This window comes from Sceloporus occidentalis, unplaced genomic scaffold (assembly GCF_023333645.1).
Source record: "Sceloporus occidentalis isolate IW3139 unplaced genomic scaffold, rSceOcc1.0.p SCAF_56, whole genome shotgun sequence".
Classification (NCBI taxonomy): domain Eukaryota; kingdom Metazoa; phylum Chordata; class Lepidosauria; order Squamata; family Phrynosomatidae; genus Sceloporus; species Sceloporus occidentalis.
In genome coordinates, this window is record NW_028317036.1 from 2,659,757 (window position 1) to 2,683,209 (window position 23,453).

The 23,453-nt window shown below is 41.5% G+C and overlaps 2 protein-coding genes across 2 annotated transcripts in view; one reads left to right on the top strand and one right to left on the bottom strand.

Moving 5' to 3' along the window:
• Positions 1-3,514: 3,514 nt before the first annotated feature.
• Positions 3,515-13,647, bottom strand: LOC149287817 (protein IMPACT-A-like). Its single transcript, XM_089492473.1, has 11 exons — positions 13,612-13,647; positions 12,182-12,313; positions 11,400-11,452; positions 10,834-10,896; positions 9,446-9,540; positions 8,823-8,951; positions 8,501-8,589; positions 7,195-7,268; positions 6,128-6,218; positions 4,335-4,469; positions 3,515-3,586 (listed from the first exon to the last, which is right to left on the bottom strand). Exons 1-11 carry the CDS (start codon positions 13,645-13,647, stop codon positions 3,515-3,517), a joined length of 969 nt encoding a protein of 322 aa, XP_089348599.1.
• A 5,017-nt stretch (positions 13,648-18,664) lies between these two features.
• LOC149287818 (oxysterol-binding protein-related protein 1-like) overlaps positions 18,665-23,453 on the top strand; it is a 42,377-nt gene continuing 37,588 nt past the window's right edge. The window contains exons 1-7 of the mRNA XM_089492379.1: positions 18,665-18,785; positions 20,199-20,284; positions 20,686-20,760; positions 21,132-21,243; positions 21,978-22,063; positions 22,500-22,644; positions 23,317-23,384. Of these exons, the coding sequence (XP_089348505.1) occupies positions 18,665-18,785; positions 20,199-20,284; positions 20,686-20,760; positions 21,132-21,243; positions 21,978-22,063; positions 22,500-22,644; positions 23,317-23,384 (693 nt within the window). The remainder of the gene's footprint in view (positions 18,786-20,198; positions 20,285-20,685; positions 20,761-21,131; positions 21,244-21,977; positions 22,064-22,499; positions 22,645-23,316; positions 23,385-23,453) is intronic.

Here is a 23,453-nt window from a genome sequence, read left to right on the forward strand (position 1 = left end):
CAATGTGAGTGTTTCCCACTTGAGTATGTTCAGGTCCATTTTTTCTTTTTCTTTCTTTCTTTCCTTTCGTTCTTTCTTTCTTTTGTAAAAAAACCCCACACTTAACATTCTGCATGTTATGCAGAACACCAGGTACCTTATCTTCTTCCACAAAAGGATCCAACCCTGATCCTTCTCTCCATTGGAAAACCAATCGAGGGCTGGATTTTCTTAGTCTCCCTCAAAAGTAGGGACCCACTGAAGTCTTCAAGGGATGAGGCAGCCAAAAAGCCCCCCCAACAAAAACAAGTCTTCAGCAACCTGGCTCCACTGTGGCATTTTCAGTGTGTTCAATTCTTGAGTAAACTTAATCATTTAAAAGAAGAGTGCAATGCATGCACAAAAACCTAAATAGTGCCATGTGCAGGGGCTAAAAACAAAAAAAGTGCAATAAAGGCCCCAGACTATGGCTGTTATTATTAAAATTAAACCATCACTGACCAGCCACGTGCAGAGGAAGGGTCCGTGTGCCTATGGTGCTTTTACCAGCCCAATCACAGTGAGCGTGTTTTGAAGAACTGTTAATAAAAATAATAATTGCTTTATCAAAAATAAGAGAAAATAAAGTTTTTTTAGTTGAAGTTGATACCTTTTCTTGAGATAACATACAAAATACCGGTATGTAAAGTAACATAAGATTTTAGAGGTCATTCTTCTGGTTCCGATGTAATGAACAGAGACAAGGCATAAAGACATATGAAAATATGTTGATTTCCCCTTCGGACAGATTGGCGACACTAACATTCGGGACAATATTAGAAATAGAAGATAGCGCTAGCGTTCAATTCGACAGACCAGGTGTTCCAAGTGTAAAACATGGGGTGGAAAACTTTTATAGATTGCAATTGTACATTTTATATATAAACAGCTCCTTATATAATATGTTGTTTCAATTTTTTATCTAATTTAAGTTTGGTAATATTGAGTTTTTATTATTGTTTTAGTTTTTAAATATATATAATATCTATATACACCAATCAGCCATAACATGGCGACCACTGACAGGTAAAGTGAATAACACTGATAGACTTGTTATCATGGCACCTCTCAGCGGGTGGGATATATTAGGCAAATACTTGTTAATGCTGGTTCTGATAGAAAGATGTCAGAACACAGTGCATCACAGTTTGTTGCGTATTGGGCCGCGTAGCTGCAGACCAGTCAGGGTGTCCATGCTGGCCCCTTGTCCACTGCCGAAAGCACCTACAATAGGCACATGAGTTATAAGGACTGGACCAGGTTTGATGAATCAAAATTTATTTTACATCACATGGATGGCGGGTGCGTGTGCGTGGCTTACCTGGAGAATACATGGCACCATACATACATGAAGGCCCCACCTCGCACCTTACAGGACTTTTCTTCATTGTAATAGTTGCAGTCCAGTTGTCCCTTTTCCTGTATTCTTGATGAAATTATACTTCACAAGACCAGAGCCCGGCCTTACATTGGTCCAGGTGGGTCTATGGGACCTAGGAGGCACTTTGACAGTGGTGGCAATCTCAAGGCAAGTTCTCTCTGTCGCTGTTAAGGAGGGGGCGGGGATAAGGGGGGGGTCACATGACGTTGCATGACCTTGCGGTGTATGTTAGTGTATTGTTTTAGCAGGAGTATGTGCTTATTATAAAAATCAGCCTATTGTAAAGTGTGAAGGGTGAGCCTAGGGTTAGTGGTACCTGGAAGAGGAAAAGAGTGTGTGTGAGTATGTATGTGTTCACAGATCTTTTTGGAACCTAGCAATGCCCAACACCAATGTTATTGAAGAACGGCACATAAATGTCCAGGTAACAATGCTTATAAGGGCCTATGTATCTAGAGAGTATCTAAAGCTAGGCTTGATACGTGGCTCAATGAGCTAGTCTATTGGCTTAGCTTATTCCCCAGCACTGCTCATAGTCCTCTGACACAAGGAGGATAATACCGTATTTGCTCGATTATAAGACGACCCTGATTATAAGACAACCCCCCCAAATCTGAATATTAATTTAGGAAAAAAAGAAAAAGCCTGAATATAAGACGAACCTATAGGAAAAAAGTTTTACCAGTAAATGTTAATTCATCTAAACTAATTTTTTTTAATAAAAGCTGATTGAGAAAAATATTTTGGTTTTATTTTCTTCTATTTTCTAACCTGCCCCCCAGTTATGCACATCTGCCCCAGAAATGCCTTATACCCCCTATATGCCACTGTGCCCCATGATATGCCTTTTAACCCTCTAAATACCACTGTGCCCCATGATATGCCTTTTAACCTTATATGCCACTGTGCCCCATAATATGCCTTTTGACGCCCTATGTGCCACTCTGCCTCCAGAAATGCCTTATACCCCTATATGCCACTCTGGCATTTAGAGGGTTAAAAGGCATATTATGGGGAAGAGTGGCATATAGGGAGGTTTAAAGCATTCAGGAGGCAGAGTGGCGCATAGAGGGTTAAAAAGGCATTTCTGGAGGCAGAGTGGCATTAAGGGGGTTAAAAAGCATTTCACAGAGCACTCTGCCTCCAGAAATGCCTTATGCCCCCCATTTAACACTCCCCCCCCCAAAACTTACTGGTGGTTCTGACTTCCCTGTCATGTAGCCGGGGCAGCGTGTAGATCCCACGCACTTACGCTGCAGCCGGAAGGAGGTGTGGCTAGCAGCGGGGGTTGTCTGCGTCCATCGCGCAGACGTTCCCCGACTGTCAGAGATCAGAGTTCCCCGCGCCGGTGCCACACTCTGAACTCTGATCTTTGACAGCTGGGGAAGGTCTGTGCGATGGAATATTTTTTTTAATTTACCAGTCACTGAGTTTATACAAATAGATTGCTGGATAACTTGCTCAGTCCTGCTTTCAGATTCACCATAACACAGATCCACCATAACTATACCTGCAACTAATGGTTAAATGTAACTGGAATGGTAATAAATATGGAGAAACAGAGCCCACAGGGAAGCGTTTGTGCAATTGGTACGTATACATCTTCTCAGTGGATGTCTGCATCAAATAATGGGATCTCTTAATAGAACATAGTTGTTGTTTTGTCAGAAAAAGAACAAATCCATCAGCCTTTCCAAGTTCTTCTTTTTATTGATCTTCAAAATATCCCAAAGGAGGTCATTTTATATAAAACAGGAAATACAATTTATTTTTTACTTTATAAAACAATTATATTCCTGTAGAGATTTTTTTATGTTGACCTCAATTTGCCCATTGATGTTACACGGCTTTACAAACCGTCTCCAAAAGGTTGTTGGGTTTGTAGTGCATGCAGCTGGTTCCTTTGCTTCCATAACCTCTGTGCCACTGATTTTGGTGTCTTGTTTTCTTGCTGCAGGGATGTTCTTGCCAGGAGAACTGTGAAAACACCATATCACAACACATCTGCCACAGCGTTGGTAGAGCTGGAACATAGTATTCTGGGCTTATGCCCCATATTGGGCATTGTTATTTATTTAATGCTGGAAGCAATTACTGAGCATGGTCAAATAATTTTTAGTGTTCTGTCCTCTTTCTATTTTCCTTTGGGGTGTTTTTGTTTTTCGCAGTATGCTTAGCCAATTCTTCCTAAAAATAAAAAACACCAGATAAAGAATAACTCTTGCTAACATTGACCTTTATTGACGACTGCAATATATGTGTGATAGCAAACAGTTGCGTCTCCTTAATCTACTGCTGTATTAACTATGGCAAGAATTTCACAAACTGGTCAAACTGTAGTTTGAAAGCACAGAGTAATAGGCTTAGCAATGTACATTATATGGACCCAATAATGAGTTAAAAAATGTATTTATTAAGAGACAATTTTGTCTAAAATTAAACAATCAGTCACTAATGAATTGAGTCATATCAAAATTTGTTGGCATGTTTGTAGGAGTCAGCCCCATTGCTGCAAAACCGTGGGCTTTTTCTCCCTAGTGGGCAATCAGCCTCCCCAGTGTGCCGCTGCTTATTTGGTCAATTGGAGAGATTATAGATCTCCCTTGTAACAGTACCACATTCAGATGAAGGCTCCTTGTACCAGGCACCGTGTCTAGGTGAACAATGTGACACATTATTATTTATTGATTTATATAGTGCCATCATAGAAGCTTACAATATAGAAGACCCCCTTGCAGTAAAGCATTCCAGACAGGGTATGACTGTTAAATGGACTATACAGAGTCATAATAAACATCATACTAAAGGACGAGTTGGTACAAACACCACAAGAACTAACTTGCCCGTCTTTCAACAAGCCATAAAAATATAAGGTTTTGGTGCCCTCTATTAGTACAAAAAAACATAGGGATATTATATTATCATGACAACTTACTGAAGCGTGAGTGTAGTTATGCTCCACCAGTATGTTACGTGCACAGTTGTTGATATGTTTGAAGCGATCTGGTCCAAGAAGAATACCTCCATACCACCGTGATACCACGACCATGACATCATGCACATCTAAGATCTAGAGACAAATACATGTCAGGAAAAGGCTACTACTCCATGGCTATAGAACTGCCAGTATGCTACAGACCCACTAGAGATCTCATGAAAACATATACATGAGCCTTGCTGCATGTCAGTGGTACACAACTGCAGACCGAGAGAGACCCAAACAGGCCAGAATTTTGGAAAGCTCAACTGAAACCATTAAATATGAAACTACTTGTTTTCAGACAAGGATACACAGATTTCTTGGCCCATTTATAGGACTAGGATCGCATACCCTGTTATATGACATGCTGTAGGGCAGTGATGGGCAACCTTTTTGGCGTGGTGTGTCAAAAATCGGCAAAAAATCGAGCATAACTCGCGTGGTGTGTCACTTCGACAAAAAAACATGCACCTCTGCCCCCAGGCTTGCCACTCTGCCCCCTGATATGCCTTCTAACCCCCTATATGCCACTCTGCCTCCAGAAATGCCTTATACCCCCTATATGCCACTCTGTCCCATGATATGCCTTCTAACCCCCTATATGCCACTCTGCCATATAGGGGGTTAAAAGACATATCATGGGACAGAGTGGCATATAGGGGGGTATAAGGCATTTCTGGAGGCAGAGTGGCATATAGGGGGACACACTTACATACACACACATGCCGATTTTTTTTGTTTTTAACAAATACAAAAAACATTATACAGTACAAAAAATACATTATTTTACTCACCTTCTACTTCTCTTGACTTCCTGGTAGCTGCACACTGTTCTCCTCTATGCTGACAGGATGCCACTGACCTGACATCCGGTGCTGCAGCAGTCTGAGTGCGAGGGGGCGGAGCTTCCACCTCACGCTGCTCCCATCACTATGCAGCCATCAGACTGCTGGGAATGTAATCTAAACGGCCGGTGCGTGCTGATGCCGCCGGCCGGAGCTACTTTAACACTTTTTTTTTTTATTTATATGGTAAGCTGGATCGGCTTGCCATATAAAGTAAAAAAAAAAGTATTGAAGCAGAGGCGGCCGGCGGCATCAGCACGCATCGGCCGTTCAGATTACATTCCCAGCAATCTGATGGCTGCATAGTGATGGGAGCAGCGTGAGGGGTGAAAGGTCAGTGCGAGGGGGCGGAGCGTTCACCCCTCACACTGCTCCCATCACTAGACGGCCATCGCACACGGCTGCTGGGTGCACAGATTCTTTCATCCTCGGCGGCCGTGCAGGAGCCGAGGATGAATCGCATGAAATCCTGTGCGTGTCACTCCAAATGGCTACGCGTGTCAGCACTGACACGCATGCCATAGGTTCGCCATCACTGCTGTAGGGAGTCTTGTGTATCTATCATTCCTAATCCCTGATCCATAAATCCACACATTCCATTTAGATTCCCCGTCATACATGTTCCTAAGCGGAAAGCTCATTTTTCTAAATCCCCATGTGGTTTTATAATCTGATCAATCCATGTGCACAGTGCTTATTTGTCTTGAAAATTCCAGTACCCCCTGGCATTTATTATAGCATGTTATGATTTCAGCTTCTATACTTGAACACTGGTGGAGAACCCAGCATTCATTTAATTACTTTGGCGAGGGACTTTCTTACTTAAATTCAGAAATGATAAAATGTTTTTGGGATTATACCTGGATGTTAATACATCTGATGCTGCATAAGATATTACGTTACCTGCATAAGATGGAGCAGTCGTTTTCCTGCTGCAGTTTCACCATCGTCTTCACAGTCTTGTATAAACGTATTGGTCTTTTTAGAATGTATCCTGGAAAGAGTGCGCACATTACCGTGTGTGATCACACATTGCAGATATTGTTCTATAAAAGAAAACTCTGGGGTACAAGTCCAAGATAAACTTTAGCAGAGCCGGCCTTAGGCGTTGTGGCGCCCTGTGCGGACTACTCCTCTGGCGCTCCCCCCTCACTACCCCCCCCTCTCTGAACCTTCAAACTACCCCCCTCTGCCCCTTCAAACTACCCCCCTCTGCCCCTTCAAACTACCCCCCTCAAACTACCCCCCTCTGCCCCTTCAAACTACCCCCCCTCTGCCCCTTCAAACTACACCCCCCCAAACTACCCCCTCTGCCCCTTCAAACTACCCCCCTGTTCCTTCAAACTACACCCCCCCTCTCCCCCTTCAAACTACACCCCCCCTCTCCCCCTTCATACTACACCCCCCCCCACTTACCTTGTTGCCAGAGTCCTGTGGTGAGAGCGGGAGGCATCCGTCTTCTCGCTCTGCCGGCACTTCATGTTGAGCGTCGGAATAGTCCGGCGCTCAACGTGAGATGCCAGCACCGCGATGGAGTCACGGAGAGTAAGGGGCGCCGAGCGGTTGCTGAGAACTTCACGAGCAACCGCTTGGCGCCCCTGCCCGGGACTTAGATTAAAGCATCGGTTTTTTTTTGGTTTATTTTAAACTTTATTTAACATGAATTATGTTAAATAAAGTTTAAAAAAAAACAAAACAAAAAAAACCCCGATGCTTTAATTTAAGTCCCAGGCAGGCACCCCTGCTACCATGGCGCCCTGTGCGGCCGCACAGGTCGCACACCCCTAAGGCCGGCCCTGAACTTTAGATTAAGTGTCAGAGATTGTCAGCTGTCAGTTCTTGTAAATAATACTTTCATTGAAGTTAAAGACGAAGTTTTGCATGGAAAGGCCATACATGCCAGCACCCTAACACATCCTGTGCGCCTATGTATTATTTTCTTTTGATATTTCAGGCAGTAGGGCACCCACCTATATGCATAAATGTTGTGAGTGGCGGCAGCAATCTTCTTGTTTTCATATAGCTTTTTCAGCACAGCTTTAACCTAAATTAAAAAAATAGTGCACAAATTAATAAACATAGTCCTAAAATCTAATCCATAGGATTAAAGCGGATGGTAGTTGGGCGGAATTGGACCCCAAGCTTCCTAGATGCATCATGCATTCTATCATTCCCCCCTTTGCTTTTTTCCTATGCAAAAACCTCAGTTCCACGTTCCAGCTCATTTCAATACACCATATCCTTCTTATAATAGTTTGTCCCATCCTCTATTCAATTGGCATAACTTTCTGTAGAGTTTAGAGTGTGAGAATTTAAACATGAATGAGATTATAGTCTGAGTATTTACATCAGGAAAAATGGAATGGAATGGTTCTTATCGGCACTCACGTCCAATGTTTCTATGAGCTCCTCATCCAAATACTGTCACTCCATCAGTTCAGTTCAGTTTTGGAACATAATCCTTCATGTGTCCTCATCTCTTTTTACTCCACGCTACCTATTATTTCCCACTTATCTGTCACCCTGTTTTCCTTTTTACTACATAACACCCAACAACACACACTCTTTCCAGCTCCTATTTAACACCATATAATAGACAATAATGTACAAAAGAGGCTTCCTCTGCCAACAGGTAATATTCCGTAAAGGGTGTAGTTCATGCTCCGGGTATGAGACACATTTCATTGTTCAGTGCTTCTAAAACCCTTTAAAGCTTAAATGATTTTATTGTGTGCTTTGTTTCCCCCTTTAAAATCCAGACGGATTTAGAGATTACATATTCTTGCCTTGTAATTATTGAATATAAATATGATGAAAAAAGCAATCTGCACTCGTATAGATTTTGGATGTGTGTACACAGCAGGCGGACACATACACCAGATGCCATAATGGTAAGTGTGAGGTGCTTTATGGCACAAGCCCTATACAAGCATGAGCCTAGTGTCCCAGATTGTCAGTCCTCGCCTATATGGAAGAACATTGCAGGGGCGCGATGATACCCTATGGCACATGCAGTTAATGTTGATAGATATTTATATACATACAGCATTGTTACTTCCTAGAAGATTAAAAATACTGGAATATTAAGCCTTATTTAGTACTACTTTTTTCTCTTTATTTTCCTGACCCAAGGAAGCTATTAAGTTGCTCGAGATTCAGACTGTACAATCACAGCTCACTTCATTCCAGTTACATGCAGGAGTGGATTATATTTTTAACACACGTTGAAATACCATTTATCAATTCACTTTGGTTACTTTTTAAATGTATCCTTACCTGAGATGTGTTGACTACTGGAGCCAAGTGTGCCTGAAATGTACTTCTTCGATCACTAATGGGCTCTCCATGTGCAATTGTAGGTGTTTCTTCTGTAGTTGCTAAAGAACAATTAACTAATTACTCTGATAATCAGATACAATGTAGATGCAATCTAAAAACATTCAACTTCAACAAGGGCATAATGCTAAATGAAAAGAAAAAGAAAGATAAAAGTTTAAGACCGAAAAAAAGCCATGGCCGTTGGTTTACCCAATCACAGTGCTTTAGCAAAATTAGGATTACATTTGTTGATGTTGGATTGTTGTAAAATATTTAATACCTTCTGAGGTTTCAATAAGTGCTTCAAGAACTGCGTTCTGTAGCAAGACATTTGGTAACTCAGAATTAGGTAGGATTTCACTGTCATCGTCAAGAAAAGCTTCCTCAGTTGTGGTTTTAAAGCCTGGACCTGCAACAAAAATATACTCATTTGGTTATAAATTAAACTTAAAACATACGGATTGTTAATTCTACTAGGCTAGAAGGTAAAGTTGCATTTGCTGTAAATTGAGACCTTTCTAAAAAGATCCCATTGGTGAGGATAATATTTTGAGCCTGGAGGAACTGAAATGAGCTTGCAGCGTATGTTATGTTATACTTGCTGTTTCTGTTCATGTATGTTTGCCCTTGCTTTACCAAGAGCTTGTTTTTCATACATTTATGTTGCTCTGGAATAGAAATTAAAATGCATGAGAAGCGCACATAGTGTCAATTGTCAATAATAATTTATGTATTTATTATTTATTTCGAAAGGTATGAGGACTGACTTAGTAGAGCATTTTTTAAGGAAAGAATTGTGAAAAGCAACAGTTTGTCTAAAATACAAAATTAACAAAGTTCCCATGTACTTTTGTATATGCCACGCGAATATAAGCCATATGGATCAATAAATTGCATAAGCACCTGGATTAGAGGCCTGAGAAGTCTGAGATTTGTCGACCAGAAATTCTCTAATCTTCTCTACCCATAGATAAAGTATGTTCTCACCAATGTTTTGCCTGCAATAACAACCAAAGACAAGTGGGTTTTTTTTTTTAAATAATTTTTTTAAATCTCCACTATCCAATTTAACATTCATATTACCTATGTGTTACTGTAAATGGTTTTCTCAGTTGTATGTTAAGCCTTGCTCCCCACTTGAGAACAAACTTTAATACATTTTAATAAATTGTACTTTATTTTACAATTGTACTTGGTTTAACGACGTGGGTTTAAAAGTGTTTGCAGATTACAATGGTTGTGCGATATCTAAATAATTCATAATATTTTCTCACTAGAACGCCCACCATCATATAAAGTTTACTGCATACGATAGCTGCATGGCCCCTTTAAATGTAAGCGGTGTCCCCCTTGTAAATGCATGCCCCTTTTCTCACCCTCGGGAGATGTGTTTGTCTCCGCTTCCTGATATGTTTACCTCCAGCCAAGCATTTGAGGGACACTGCATAACTATAATTACCACTGAGCCATCATACGCATCGCAGAGGCCCTTAAGGAAATAGTTAAGCAAATCTTACTTGTTTTCAAAGTAAGCTTTGCACAATTATTTTCATAAAAGTAAATCCTTATTCACCTTTCAAGGGAAATGGGGAACCAGTGTAAGGTGCGTAAAGCAAGGTTGACAAATTTGGGTTTTTGGGGTTTTTTTTTGATCTAGGAGCCAGCCACAAACACACATACTAACATACTAACAAACACACATACTAACACACATACTAACACATGCATACTTACACACACATACTAACTCCCATGGCAACATATTTACACAAACACAGTAACATACTCAAACAGAGTTTGTATTCGACAGAATGTCTTCATCGGCACAGAATGGCGGTTGGCGGTACAGGGCAGGGAGACCCTCTCAGTGTGGGGGGCTTATGTTATGCAAAGTACAAAGCGCGCTTTAATTTACTTGTGACCTGCCGCCATTGAATTAGGCACTAATGTGCACGATGGACTTTTAAGCAAGTAACCCAGTGCTCCCCTGCAAAACCTTAGCTATGCATTATACAGGCTACATTATACCAAGCCCGTGAATAAATCCCATTTAATCAATGAGGCACCCAAAAATAAAATAAAAAAACGTTATTTGTGATTTCAAAGCACCATTCTGATGATACAATGCTAAAAGATGAATGACTTAAATGGTTTATTTTGTTTTAGGGTAAACAGAGGGTGCTTTGTCAATACATAAATGCAAGCCATTCAGATGGTCTTAATCAGACATTTATACACCAAATATAATATTAAATATTTGTTAACTAGACAACATTATAATAGGTACTTACAAATAGATTTCTTCCAGACTATTTGATAAGACTGTACGGTCTTGACCCCTCAGCCAAGGAGCACTGCAAAGCATACAATATTTATACATCACATTTCTAATGGTATTACACAAACTATCATTTACATTTTGTATGAATCCATTTTACTTGATAAAGTGATATACATTATAATGAACGGGACAGTTTAATGTATTTTACAGCCTCACCAAGGAAAAATGCATAATAAAGTACACCGTAAGTATGCATTCTTCAATCTTTGAAATAAAAAATAGGAGATGCTGCAGCTGGCTGGTGATGAGTACTCAACCAAGGCACAGGCCAGAGGAGATGTGTTTGGCCGAACGTATCTCCTGCAAGCCAAAGAGCTAGGGCAGGTAAATAGGTAAATTCCACAGAATCCCCCCATATATTTGCATTGGGACCACATGAAAATTATCACACAGCTATCATGTACATTAATGTGTCCCACATTATAAACATGTGCATTATTGCAATGCATTTCCCAGCCATTCGATTTGTGCTGCTATAATTTCTGAATCAAATCAAAAGCATCATAAAACACTTACTTTAGCTGATAAAGAGGTGGTGCAGAAGATGGGTATTCTGGAGGCAGTATAACCTGAAGATATAATGGAGAATTCATTCATTACAACTATTAATTTTTCAGGTTGTAAGAGACAAAACAGTCACTTAAATATCAGGCTATAAAAATATGCTCTTTTTTTGAACAATATGCCCATTTCCCAGTTCTTAGGGAAACAACATTTTTGATTTGTTTTGTTTGTAAGTTAATGTTGTTGCCTTAACTCCTGGTGTTATAACTGCCAAGCTTTTATATCGTGTCATTCGTTCTGTAGCTTTACTCCTTGGCAGGATACTCTACTTCACGCCTGTCTTCATTGTCCAGAAGGTATTCACCGGAGATAATTCTCACCATCTTCTTCTGCACGTGTCTGGCCTGAATATTTTATTGTATGCAGAATGGTACGCATACCTGAATAAATCATATTTGTGATCAATGGGTAAGACACAGTGTAAGTAGGAGGATGATGAGGAAGATTAGCAGTATATATTTACAAAAGATTTTATGTTAATGTATCGCGCATACTTCAGGACCTGATCTGTCGCTGGAGTGTCAGACCGAGTGAGTATGGGTCCTAGGCATTTGCCCTGTGTGCCAGATGGCCAGACCCTGGGGTGGCTGGCCTACCCTTAATGGGATAAACATAGATGGAGCAGAGGAAGGGTTTCTTGTGGAACTATGTCATGTCTTATGAGGGCTACATTAGAGAGGATTAAATACACTTCCAGACCCTCCAACAAGTTCAGGTAATGCCTTTTACTTTACCTGTAAGCAAAGGGTCCACTTTAGCTGGTCAGTAGAGTCAGTAGAGATGGTAATGCAAAATATTCTTGCAGCTTCATCGATGACGCACCAGTCATCTCCATATATAGATGACAAAGCTTCAATCTCATCAATCTACACAAATGGGGGGGGAGCAAACATTAATACTGTATGGGTGAAAAAAATATATACTCTCTCCAAAACCGAACGTCCCTCCCTCCAACATTTCGTCAACATTCCCATTGTCAGTGGTGCAGTCATCCCCCCATCCCCTCACGCTTGTTGTCTTTCTGTCACCCTTGACTTAGACCTCCCATTCACGCCCCATATCCTCAAATAACTACCATCTCCAACTTAAAAACATTGTCTGCATTTGTCTCCTCCTAAAACAAGATGCCACACAAAGACTTCTCCATGCCCTCATTATTTCCCATCTTGACTATTGTAAATCTGCCTTAGCTGGTCTCGCCCCTTTAGAATCCACCATGAACGCTGCTTCCTCGGCCATCACTTTACTAGCACCTCTCGCCTCCTTCAGTCTCTTCACTGACTTGTAAAGAGGAAACATGATCTCCTCCTCCTCCTGTGAGTCAATATCCGTTCTATACATGACCAATATATTATAAGCCTTTGCACCTGCCAACTGGCATTGTGCACTGTTGCTAAATTCCATGGTTATTATGCATAACTTCACATTTATCTGTGTTGAACATCATTTGCCACTTGCCTGCCCAGTCCCCCCCACCCCATGTAAATTGTCCTACAGAGAAGTAACACTGAGGTTAGACTATATTACCCTTCCTAACTTAGCGTCATCAGCAAACACTGAGACACGCCTCATGGAGATCGTTATAAATTAAAAAGTTATACTAGTGTGGCTGCTCCGTCCCTGACAGCGGCACTTTTACCTCTTGTGTAACACACCTTAATTCCCTCTAGATTGTAAACTCTTGAGCAAGGGCTCTCCTCACCTGTTGTTCCTGTCAATGAATTTGTTATGTTACATACTACTTGTTATGTCCTATCTACCTATTGTACAGCGCTATGGAATATGATGGTGCTATATAAAACAATAAATCTATCTCACCATGCAATAGGGTTTGCAAATGATTCAGACGAATGATTTCTAAATGTAGCAGAGGGGTGGGACACAATAAAAAGAGAAAAGTACAGTAAATGCATTGTTTTGGCAAATCATTTGTCAACAAAGCGTAACATTTTTGTAAACAAAACTAACAACACTTTACTCGTCCTCCATTCTCTTTAGCTGTTGATCGGTTTTTTTTTAGTTATTATTGTCGGCTCTTTTGCTGTGACAGTGCCGTGTATTTAGAAACATGCCATCTTAAAAAGGGATTAAAGCTGTGCTTTACAAGCATGCAGCTGAGAGTGATGGGATTTGTGTAATAGGAGGAATAACGCATGCTGCCTACTTGGCTCTGCAGGTTTTCCTCTTCCGTGTCAGCCATGGATCGCAGCTGTTTCCTGCGACCGGCTTCCGTCTGGGGGCTGATCCTTGTAAAACGGCGAGGCAGCAGACTCCTGTACAGGGGCGGAATTACGGCGAATGCCGTGCTACCCACTGGATGCAGCTTGGTCCCGTGTAATCCGGCAGATAATACTCTTCTAATATTCAATGCTCGTTTGGGGATGTTGAAAAAAACTGTCAGCTCACTGGCCAAGTTTATGATCGATAAAATTGAAGCAGTATACCGAGACAAGTACTTGTGTAGATATACCGTATATATATATATATATATATATATATATATAACTTCTTCACCTGGATATATAAAAATGTACACACGCAGACTTTTAATTGGAAGTGTTGCTAAGATAATTTAGGGAATACACAATACATGGCTGCCCTATGATCACCGCTAACCTATACCTATATATAGGTTGCTGGCTAATGTTCTGTATGTTTGGCACCTTATCACGTATGTAGTTTAAGGTCACATTAATGGGCTTTACATTTTTAGTCGATGTACAAACAAGAGGACAGTACTGTCAACATTTCATACCATTCTCTTGCAGGTTTATTGTGCAGTTCCACAAACAGCCACCAGGAGGCCTACAGTAACTCGCCTAACATTTGGGTCATATTTGCAACATTACAGGTTCACAGATCCAATGGACTTTGGGAAAATACACTGAACATTAACGCTTTGATATCTCAAGGTCAGAGTTCGCCTTGCACAATGCATACATGATATAGGGAAATTCTTAACAGTATTGGGCTATGCATTATGCAAGGCTGACATCTTCCAGAAGCTAGCTAGCCCTATTTAATGCAGATGATGTCAGGGAGGCTCAGTGTTTAGTGGCGCATACGAGGCCATAGTTGCTTTTGACTTTCACAAGCCGTGACAGGCACTTATAGATTTTTTGAATGAAGTCCCCTAGGAAGGGGCCACATAACACCTGGTGACCCAGTTACCTGCCCAGTGTGCTTTTTCTTAACACTAACGATGATCGTTTGCCTGGGCCGATGACTTTAGGTCGCCAGTCCTCTCTTCTTTACAATAATAAAAAAAAAACGACACTATACCGCTCATAGATGTGTGGCGTTGGGGACTGAGTTAGAAAGCAAGTGTTTGAATAGCACAGCTGCCGCATGTCGCTTATATAAAGGAGATCTTTAATGGGCGTATCAACAGGCGCTTTCAGCACGGCTTTAGACTTTAGAGTTTCTTAGTGCAGTCACAAAACTTCTCCCATGTAAACGTATGACTGTGGAATCAGAGCCTGGATGTACCCTGGGCATACTTAATATTTATTTACTAAAGGGGGAATAGTGGCTTCACTAAACATTAACAACGTTAGCACGTTTCTTTGTTAGGAGGGGCTGTGCTGGCCCTGTATAATGCATAAATTAATGACAGCTCACTGCTTAAATTATACATCATACAGGGTGAGAAAAGCTCTTCCTGCAGCGAGCGGAGTTCCCTAAAATGCAGTGGTCGAGGAGTTGAAACCAGAAGTCATTTGCATTAAAGTGCATACAATGGCTGGGGTGTCCCTTTAAGGGGTTACTAGATCATACCACTTTATTTATTAGCAGGGGGGTAAAGGATGATAATGGCGGGGGGGGGCTCAAAAATTAACATTAGCACAAGAGTGACAACGAACGGGAACACACACACACACACACACACACACACACACACACACACACACACACACACACACACACACACACACACACACACACACACACACACACACACACACACACACACACACACACACACACACACACACACACACACACACACACACACACACACACACACACACACACACACACACACACACACACACACACACACAATGTGTCGCTCTGCAGCAGCTTTAACGTATCACACCGGAGTAATGAGACGCCATATCCCTTTTAGGCCCCTCTTTTCTCCCAGTTCAGAATGTAGCAATGTTCTACAGCCCTAAATACCACAGTAATGTGCGAACAGAGCAAAGAGGAAGCTCGTGTGTTCACAGCACACGGGTCACGTCTATAATAAAGGCCCGGCCAGCCCCGCTTCTCTTCCCTGGGAGCTGCGCTTTCCATGCCGGGAGGTAAACAGGAAGTGCGCGTAGAACCCTGGCCATGTGTAAATGGGGCAGGCCCATATGTGAAGGGGCGGGGCCATCTTCACTGTTATCAGCCTCCATCCTTTTGCTTACCGGGCAAGGGGAGAGTTGCCTTTTTAAATCTTGGAGGGATATTTCACCCCGGTAAGCGGTGTAACCGGCAGTTATAGCTATATAATGACGCGTTTCGGGGGGGGGTTTACGGTACAAGCAATATATATGTGTAGCCTATTGTTTGATAATGGCTATTACCACGCACTTTATTACTTGACGCTTCGAGTGCCAGGGTAATGCGCAGACCAGTGGATCCCTTTGGCACAGAACGGGTTAACCTGTGCCTCGGGCTATGTGAGGTAGCGCACAAAGTTTATGAGGTATTTTGTTGGCTTATGGCGAGAAAAAGGTGATTTAACGAAATACAGAAGTTGTGATGTTTAGTTAGCGAATGCTGATGGCTTTTGATGAATTAGGGCTGTTGGTGAGAACGGGTCCGGTTGGCTGAAGCATTGCAATAGGCCGTGTGAAGTGGTTGTTAATGTATAGAGGTGATCTGCTGTGATGATGAATTACTGCACCTTGTAATGTGTTGAGTGGTTGCTAGCCACAGGGTAAAGGGGGGCTACCTGTTTCAGACTAAGGATTGTGACTGATCCTAATCAGATGGGGATGGCAGCAGCACCTGAGATATTTTCTTGGCAACCCCAAACCATTGTATATATCTAACACACACACCCTACACCCCCCCAAACCATTTTATATATCCATCACACACACACACACACACACACACACACACACACACACACACACACACACACACACGCTTTACGTAAACTAATGCTAGTGTAATGTAGCAGGCTAGTCGCTTGGCGCTGTCTCTGTAAAGCTGCCACCGCCTGGGCCCCACCAGTCAGCTGAATCACCGCATTGGCCACATGTTGCTACATTGTTGCCAACTTGCCAGTTCATTTGAAAGTTCACAAACATCAATGTGTAACGGAAGCAGCGGGTAGAGGTAAACGCTGGGTTTCATGCCCGCCGTGTAATCGTCGCTCCTTGTAATTCTTTGGAAGACTGTTAAATAGTTTTAGTGGAAGGAATGGCGATTATAACAGGTAGTCCTTTAGGGGGACTGTTTAGTATCTCACACAGCCTTGGTCTCAAAGTATACTCGCACTGGCTTATCAGTGAAATATACCCACCCGCGTCGGACCTCGGTGCGCAGGATCTTTTACTTTTGCTTGTCCCGTGTTGCCTCACTGACAGAATGCGTATTGAAGTGCTTTATTATCATTTTACAAGTTGTATAATATTATAGTACTTGAGCGGAAGCTGCAGCTCTGGTGCTGCCCCTGCTCTGTGATCGCATTGCCAAACCACTGATTGTTTTTGTGCATGCTGGTTGTTGCATCCGTTTTTGAGTTATTACAGTTAGAAAATCTGATTTGTGTTTGTCCTCCCTGTAGTGAGAGCAGGAAGTTGCTTAACGGGACAGCTTCCCCCCCCCCCCCAAAACAGAATGCGTATTAATATTAACGTTCTTTAGTGTCGCGGTTCCTACATATTATTGTTATATTCTCCTTGCTCAGGTTTAGTAGTATATGTTTTAGTTATAGTTGTGTCCCGCACCCAGTATCCGCTCCCTTATTCCCGTGAGACCCCTGGTGCCCATGTAACCACCTGCTTGTCCCCTCTGCGGGGCAATAGGCACCTTCCTCATAGGTTTATTCTGTCCTTCCTGAATCTAATGGCTACTTTGACGTGACGTATGACCATCAATAATTAGATAATAATAACCGAGCCAACTTGTCTTTTCACCCACTGTTTTTTTCCCACAACCCCGGTTCACATTATATTTAGTATACATTCTTCGAACACAAAACGAGATATAATTGGATGCTCTCCTCCAGGGTCCATCGATTCTTGCCACTGAATGAAGCCGATAGCCCCCACCTGTATCGTTTCGGTTGGCTCGTGCACCTTGAGGTGTGTTCAGCCCGAGCTAGGGGGTGGCCGAGGGGGCCAATGTATTTCGTTTTCAAGGGGGACACCACAAACATTTAAAGGGGCTACAGAACTATTGTATGTATTGAAGTGCATAAGATGGCTGGAGTGTCCCTTTAAGTGCACATGTGGCGCTCCATTAATGTTTTAGAGAGCAGTAGCGGCTTGTCGCGTCCGTGCTAGCCAGATGCTATGATTGGCTGTCGCTATTCTTATTGTTTTCATTGGGATCATTACTGCACTTGTTCAGAAAGCATGCTAACGAGTCGTTCTCACTGTGTAAGAGCCTGACGGGGATCTTTGCATTCTGTCACACCGTATCATTTGTTTCTTACCGTGCGTTAAAGCGACACTCCGGCCATCTATGCGCTTTAATGAGTATCGTAGCTGAGTGTCGCCTGGCATTTCCTTTTTTTTTTTTTTCGGTTCTCCTCCTAACGCAGAGACGGATTCATTAGAATTCGCTAACTGACCAAACGCACCTCCTGCTCGGCAATGTGCGCTGTAATACAGCTCCAGCGCAGGCTCACAAAAGATTTCAGGGGGTCTTATGACCCCCCCCCCCCCCCCCCCCCGTACCCATGTGTACTTGACATGCCAATTGATTTCAATGGGGAAAAATAAAAAATTCCCAGAGTCACGGTGATTGGAGGGGACATAATGCTGCATTTTAAGAGAAAGCTGGTCTTTTTTTTTTTTATTTAAATAGATGCATATTAAGTAATTAAGTAATCATTAATGAGGGCACTTGGAGCAGTAGACTGTCCCTTTAACAGTTTGCGTGCCAGCCTTTTCTCTTGTATGGGCAGGCACATACGCGTGACACAGTGGAATTATTTTTGTACTGTTCGCATCAGTTTGAAACTTTTAATTATCCCCCCCCCCCCAGAAATGAACACTGAAGATGAAGAACAACTTTTACATGATGCTCGCAATGGAAACCTTGAAGAAGTTCGAGAACTCCTAGAACGTAGTAGAAAAGGCCAAACCGTGGTTAATGTTAACTGCAAAGGCAAGTCGGATTCATTGTTACTTTGTGTACCATTCCGAAAGCACTTGGCAAAGCTTCATCGCTCGGCAAATACCCTTTCAAAGCCCCCTTTATAATATAACATACACGCTTTATATTACTTCCATAACAGCAGCACAATACGGAAATTAATATAACTGATTTTTTTTTAACTTTCACTAAACTTTCTCTTTGTGGGCCACACTTTGCACAGACCCCAATACATTTTGCTGCATGTATTTCTTTGTTTTGGGGGTTAGGAGTTGAGATTTCAGCATTTTTATGTGTACGTCTTGCACATGCCTAGTAGAACGCCCATGGAAGTCAGTCACATGCTAGCAAAACATCGTTCTAAGTGATGGCATAGTGGGCTGCTTCTACTCCCATTGTGTTAAACTTGCATGTAATTTGTGAATTAGTTCCAGTCATGAGACTAATTAATCTAATATACGGGGGGGGGGGATCAGAAACGGCTTATCCTTATTTTTTAGCTTGATACTCATTGAACCTCAACCAGGGATTATGCCCAATGTGTTTTTGCTTCAGTATCTACAGTAATTTCTATCCAGGGTGATAATCCAGCCTCTGTCATGGTATAAATTCCGCCTGGTGCCATCTTTGCTGTGAGGCAGAACAGTGGACTTAAATCCGCCTGTGCACCTTTTAGGCCAGCAGCTGATCAATTTAGTTGAACGTGTCGACCTGCCGGTTACACGCCACCACACACTACGCTCCTATACTCTCTCGGACGTGCGGCTGCATGTGTCTAGCCGGCGGCCACATCTGCCTGGCCGGATGCAGTGATGGTAACTTACCAACACCGTCTGACAAAGACCGGTCATGTGTTTGCCGGATGGCTGGTGTTTATTTAGGATGGGGCAGTATAACCACGTGTGTCTCCTGATGGTAACAAACCAATCATGTACAGTGTATTTTTTTTTACATTTGTGTCGACAGAGGAAGTTAACGTGACAATGTTGGCCCCGAATCACAGCTCTCTGTTTCTATAAGTTTTAAGAGGAACTCCCATCGTCTCCAATAATACTGCTTAGTGTTCTATGGCTATAAGGGATATGTATGTATTTATCATAACGATAAATATACAAACATCTGAAATATTAATTTTAGAACATACTCACCAGGAAGTCTCTTGGAGATCGGAATACGCAGCATGCAACACAATCGTGTAAATGGATCCCAGGAATATCCTTGCGCGACCCATGTATAAGCTGCGACATATTGTATCTGCAACAATATTCTGGCTCCATGTACGATGCTTCTGATGTCCGCTTGGGCTTGTATGGCCCCTTAGTAGTTAGGAAAGGTGACGTTCAACTGTAGGAATGGCTTTACTGCCTATTACACTGGGAGGTCGACTAATGCGAATCGTATCTAACAAATTATTTGTTTTTCCAGGTAAAATGAAATCTAATTTAGGATGGACCCCCCTTCACCTTGCTTGCTATTTTGGACATGCTCAAGTGGTGGAAGATTTATTAAAGGTGACAGCAATTTAATAAAATATTTCTATACCTGAAAATACAACATAAATAATAGTGTTAGACTATTATCTTCTGTAAAGCCAACACTTGCTGGGCATGTGCGTTTCTCTTTGTGAATGAAAAGACACAATGATCTCCCCCCCCCCCCCCATCTAGTACATTCCCACCTAATGGCGGGGGTCAAGATTGAGCCCTACTAGGCATCCTTGCCAATGGCGCACTACCTTGTAGACGGCCTAATGTGCTGTGAAGCTAGAAGAGGAGGAACCGAGGGGCTCTGTGTTGTGGTTCAAATGGAACCTCTTGGTAGAGGAGGCTTATGGTATTTTGTGTGCCTATTATTACATATTGAAATCTGGACCTTTTTAAAGCTTGTTTACAGATTTTCTCATATTTCACAGGCTGGAGCTGATGTTAATATTCAGAATGACATGGGCGATACTCCTCTGCACAAGGCTGCTTTTACTGGACGTAAGGTGAAAAGCATGCTTTCTCGTTGGCTTAACTGAGTGAGCTGTGCATAAAGTGGAAGGCTCGCTTATAATAATGATAATATATATATAAAAGCTAAGCAAGTTAAAGTCTAGCAGCTCTGCACTTCTTCAGTGTCTAATACCTGTCTATGACTAACACTGATTTTTCTTTTTAACATTGTACACATTGGTTGTTTGACATGATTAATTAAAACAGAAGTAACTTCCAGATGTAGTTAACAGAAATCTAAATCTCTACGGTGATGTAGGTCGTCACATTGTGTAGCAGGTGATCATTTAGTTTCTTGTGACTCATGCCTTTGACTCTGGTTTTTATTTAATAATTTTTTTTTACTATTTCTTAATTTTAAAAGGAACTCGTGATGTTGTTGTTGGAGTACAATGCAGACACTACCGTTATAAATGGAGAAGGGCAGACTGCAAAAGTTGTCACAGATGATAAGGAAATAAATGTCATGTTGGAAGGTAATTTATTTTTTTGTTCGTCTCGCGTTTTTGCCGTTTATTCTCAGCATATCAACGTTGCTTTCCGTTATGCTGCGATTCTAACATTGTGTTGATAGGGTTAACCTAATTACCATTCAAACTGAATGTGCCCAAATACAAAGTAGAACGGTTTATCTCATGATCAGTATTAAGCAAGAATACTTTTTTGATATTTAAATTTCAGTATGGAATGTAACGGTTTGTAATGTTCACACATTTCACACAGAACTGCTATTGCATAATAACTTGTTTAAAATGTGTATGTACATGCTGTGCCACCAGGTGGCGCTCTAATAGTGCCCAACCAGTTAGCAGTAGATAATACCCACAATTGTAAAGTATTCCGTTTAAATGTTTTCTATAATACTGATCTAAAAACATTGTTTAATTGATCAACAAGTATACCTGCACGGTTTTGGGATATGTACTATGGACTTGTATGTCACCCAGTTTACCCTCAACTACATGCCTGCAGATACTTTCGATCAGATGCAGACCAAATTGTATTTCAGGTTGGAGATACAATGTTGTGTGTAGAGTACCGCTATACAAGTGTGTGCAAATCTGTTGCCCGGCATATGCAGACACCCACTGTGTTGTCAGAAACATTTGCTTTGTTAATTAACAAGACACTTAATTCTATGTATTAAAATGATAGACACCATGGCATATAGAATTATGTTGTTCTTAATTATTATTTCTTTCCTAACTAGCTGCACAGAGGACGCAGGAAAGGAAACTTGAAGAAATGCTTTTGGGAGCTGCAAGAGAAGGAAACATTGCAAAGCTGTCAGAATTAGTAAGCTGTCCAAGACACTGAGTTTTATTTTAACCCCTAAAGGACAATGGGTTGGCCTTAAACTCATTAAAAACAATGCATTGTGAGCCCCTACATGGCTTTGCCATTAAGGGGTTAAGAATGTTGAAATCGCATGGGGTTTCATTATGATTTATACTGTAGAAATGCTTTCTAAATACATCATAGTGGTCAGTAAAGCTAATGCTAATCGTCTTTATTATATATAATGCAGGGAAGTGATGTCATAGGTAGTGGTCAGCAATGTAAATAATTAAATATGCCCTAAACAAATTGGCCGGTATGTTAACACCAACCAGGAATGAGTGCATAGGGTTACCATATCAGACTATAGTCTATACTATACTAGTCTATACTACTTGACAAGTGATCAGTGACATATGGAACAACATTTAGTAAAAGATGTATTTTCATTTAGCTAAATCGTGCAACTCCACCCAACATCAACTGCACAGATGTGATGGGCAATACCCCTCTGCATTGTGCCGCGTATCGTGGCTTACGGCAATGTGCGTTGAAACTCCTAAAAAGTGGGGCTGATAGTAACCTCAAGAATAAAAAAAGTAAGTATAAGACATTGGTTATAAGAGAGGCATTCATGGGTCCATCCATCTAAACTTTGGATTTTGTTTGTGCTAGTTTTGTCTTGTTTGGTTTTATCTGTCTAAGTGCTATATTTCTTAGTGACTGCCTTCAGTCCAGATACAAAGCTAATCAAAGAAACTAGTAATAAGAGGCTCCAAGTACTTGGCACTTATCGCATCATGACCTCTTTCTGGTCCAGGCCCTGAATTGCAATGGCTATTTAGTCATGACATCATACCCAGCCATTCCAGGCCTTAACGATGCATAGAAACACAGAATTTGATGGCATATAACAACCATTTGGTTCACCTCGTTTGCCCTTAAGAGGCCTTAAGAGATCTGTAGTGATATTGACACAGCTTTCCAGTAAACTTCTAGGGAAAATCGACCCCATAGGTCACATCAGCAAATACTGGGTTCTTTTTGATTCCTATAAAGGCCAAAAGTTTTCCCAAACACCTGGCGACAGAAATATGGAAAGCCCCCCTCCTTGTGAAGAAAATGCGTGCAATAAAACGTAACCTTCCGATTCCGATGTTTTTTATGGAAGAAAAGTGGAGAAGAATCTTATCATTTTGTTATCACTTCCAGATTAAACAAGATTTTTATGCTGTCAACTAGTATTTTATAGTTCAATAATTCCATTCCAGATCAAAAACCAATAGACCTTGCACAGCGAATTGAAATTAAGCAAGTTCTGCAAACCAAGGTTAACAAGGTGAGATACAAATATCACAAAGAAAATACTTTGTTTGGTTGCTAAGCCCTTACCGCCTGCTTTCTTATA

Excerpts from the sequence above, each read along its gene's own strand:
- LOC149287817 (XM_089492473.1), bottom strand. The coding sequence starts at position 13,647 with ATGGCTGACACGGAAGAGGAAAACCTGCAGAGCCAA. Across the intron at positions 12,314-13,611 it reads AGGAAAACCTGCAGAGCCAA|ATTGATGAGATTGAAGCTTT; the intron begins GTAGGCAGCATG and ends CCATTTGTGTAG. Across the intron at positions 11,453-12,181 it reads AGTGGACCCTTTGCTTACAG|GTTATACTGCCTCCAGAATA; the intron begins GTAAAGTAAAAG and ends TTATATCTTCAG.